Genomic DNA, 2,784 nt, shown 5'->3' with positions numbered 1-2,784 from the left:
TCAAACGCTTTCTACGCGAAGATCAAGTGGAGCCAATATTGGAGGCAAGCACTTCATCTCCCTACCAGTTCGAACAATTTTTAGTTGACGTTCTATGGTAATTCTATACAGCTATGATATCGATGATTATTCTCGAAGATTTTCAGTTTTCAACTTGGCAACTAAAATCGACTTTTTTCAGTTTTCAATTTTAAAATCGACTTTTTGGGAAAAAAGACTTACCCATGAATTGAGTACTTGTTGGAAACGGATTATATCTGGATTCTCGGCAGCGATATCTGCAGTTACACGACTTAATTCATCAACAGCTTTACAACGTGCGTCACATGGTTGGATGTCAGCCAGCCCAAGTTCTGGCTGTGGCCCAGTTCCGATGCACAATTTAGAATCACTAGCCGAACGTGATAATGTTAGGCGTCGAACCCGAACGACGGTGACATCATAAGATGATGCCAACGTCATTTTCCTAGTTGGAATGTCGTTGACAGTAGCCGTAAAAGCACTTTTTGATTCATGCTGTTCAGTAATAGTCTCAGTGGTTGTTACCGTAACCGGTAATGGCGTAATGTGAGCGGTAGCACCAGAAGTCACAGGAGCATGATTGCGACAATCTAAGTACTCAAGCGTCTTCTGTCCGTTTGATTGCGCCAGAGATGACAGCGAAGACTCACAGATAGCACCAGCAAACAATGGTGCATTTTCACTTTCTAAGTCGTTCAACAGTTTCATGCAACTTAACGTTGGATGAAATGTTACCAGCTGTCTTAAAGTATAAACATTAAGGGGAAGAAAAGGTGTAAATAGAAAAGGGTGTGTTAACTGTAAACAACTGCCATTACAAACAAGTGGTTGAATCGTTCATGCACAATTTAAACAATTTTTAAAAACAGTTTCTGTCTGGTGCAGCTTAAGTGTAGACTTCCTGAAAATCAAGCGTAATGAACTCTACGAGTTTTTCATTCATGAAATGAATATATACGCGATGGCCTACTAGATATGCTTAATGTTGAAGAAATTCTGTAGTATAATTTGGACTTTGCCGAAATTCTCGATACATCCTACGAACTCCTCAAATTCACTCCAACACAGTTAAGCAGCTACCTCATTATTGTAATCGCTGTTTACATACAGCAGTTTTAGGAATTATGGAAATGTCATTTTTCCACATACCTTTTGTATAAAACGCCGATTTTAACAGGTAACGATAACGATGGAAAAAAACCATCATTTGAGCTGCAACCACAATTACTGCCATTGTTATCATTGTTATCATTACTGTCACCATCATCACACTGGCATGCTACATCTTTTACAGCTGTTGCTTGTTGTCGAGGTACAATAAGACGAAAAGCATGCAAGGTGGATGCGCAATTAGAGGAACAACTTTTGAATTGGTGCTGCTGTTGACATTCGGCTATGACAGGACTCGTTCCCGTAACTAAATTTGGGAAACTGGTATGATACAAAGCATGATGAATAAACTCGTGATGGTTATATCTAATTGCTATTAATACTAATAATACAAGATATTGAAAATTGTTATACATTGATACGTATAACACTGATACGAATGAAATCGATTGCCTTGTTGTCTGAAAACATCAGTTTTCTACAAAACGACGGGTGGATTATTTAAAAAAGAAGCCCGAAAAATAATTTTCTGGTGTCCTATCTTACTAACATTGGAATGAGATTCCGAATCCAACAATGATATCTCGACTACCTTTATCATTTGGGCGACGGTAAAGTCCTTAGAATTCATTTAGTTCCCACAATATTGGCATTTGCTTCCTTGATGTGTAATAAAGAAATTCAAGTGGTGCTTCATTTATGAGAAAGGTTCAAGCGAAAACTTTTCCATTGTACTACAGCACTTTCTTGATCGATTCCAGTGGGATGACAGAACTGTTAAAGGCCGAATTATTTAAGAGGAAATAACTATTGAAATATATATGATCCTTGATCAACAATAGTTTGCTTTAAAGCAATGGCTCCAGCACTATTCTATTCTGCAGTACATACAGAAACAAATGGTTTAGGAACGAACCAGTAATCAAGGAGCAACAAGCAAGTGCATTGCTCGTTCAGGAAGAAAGTTACGAGCCGAAACATTCCTCCCTGCTGCCCAATCTTTTACACATTAGCATTGCCGAACATAAGGCAGGAAGTAGAACGGATTTCAACAACAACAGTGAAAACACTATGAAATCGATAGCTTAAGAAAACCATTTGAACACTTCATAAATGCACAATGAATGGAATTACTCCGTTTCGATCAATCGCATAGGAATGAAAGATGAAGCTGAGGAATCAGCCGACTCTACAGAGAATGGAAATAGTGATACGATTTTTAAGTGGAAAATAGCGTGAGACAAAAATCTACACTATGTACCCCTTTTGATAATGTCAACAATATCGTATGGGAGACCCAGAAACCTCACATAAATTCAGAAAAAAAACTAATTGACCTTCCCCGATTTTCGGTAGTCTTCTTTTTAAATATTTCAAATCATCTAAAACTTTGAAATAAGAAAACAAAAAAGGACGAATAGGTACCTCTAGTAATCAATAAAGCGATAATCACGGGAAGTGCCCATCTTGTTGTTACATATATTTCAATGAACTAATGATAAAAGAATAAAAACTAATTTTCGTCAGTTCGAATTTTTCGCAAGTCTACAAATGGAAAAGAACGATCACGAGATAAACTTACAAACCAAAATAAAAACAGTACGCGAAGTCAATATTTATATTTCTTTTACTAAATACTGAAATAAAACAATA

At 37.0% G+C, this 2,784-nt stretch overlaps 1 protein-coding gene across 1 annotated transcript; it reads right to left on the bottom strand.

The window, feature by feature from the left end:
- On the bottom strand, positions 1-1,547 carry LOAG_03519 (hypothetical protein; the record flags this gene model as incomplete). The annotated part of the gene is made up of 3 exons (XM_003139056.2): positions 1-111; positions 223-763; positions 1,171-1,547. The coding sequence occupies 3 exons, from the start codon at positions 1,545-1,547 to the stop codon at positions 1-3; spliced, it is 1,029 nt and encodes a 342-aa protein (XP_003139104.2).
- Between the last annotated feature and the right edge of the window lie 1,237 nt (positions 1,548-2,784).

Source organism: Loa loa (assembly GCF_000183805.2).
Source record: "Loa loa unplaced genomic scaffold supercont3.58, whole genome shotgun sequence".
Classification (NCBI taxonomy): Eukaryota; Metazoa; Nematoda; class Chromadorea; order Rhabditida; family Onchocercidae; genus Loa; species Loa loa.
This window is presented reverse-complemented; position numbering and strand designations above follow the sequence as displayed.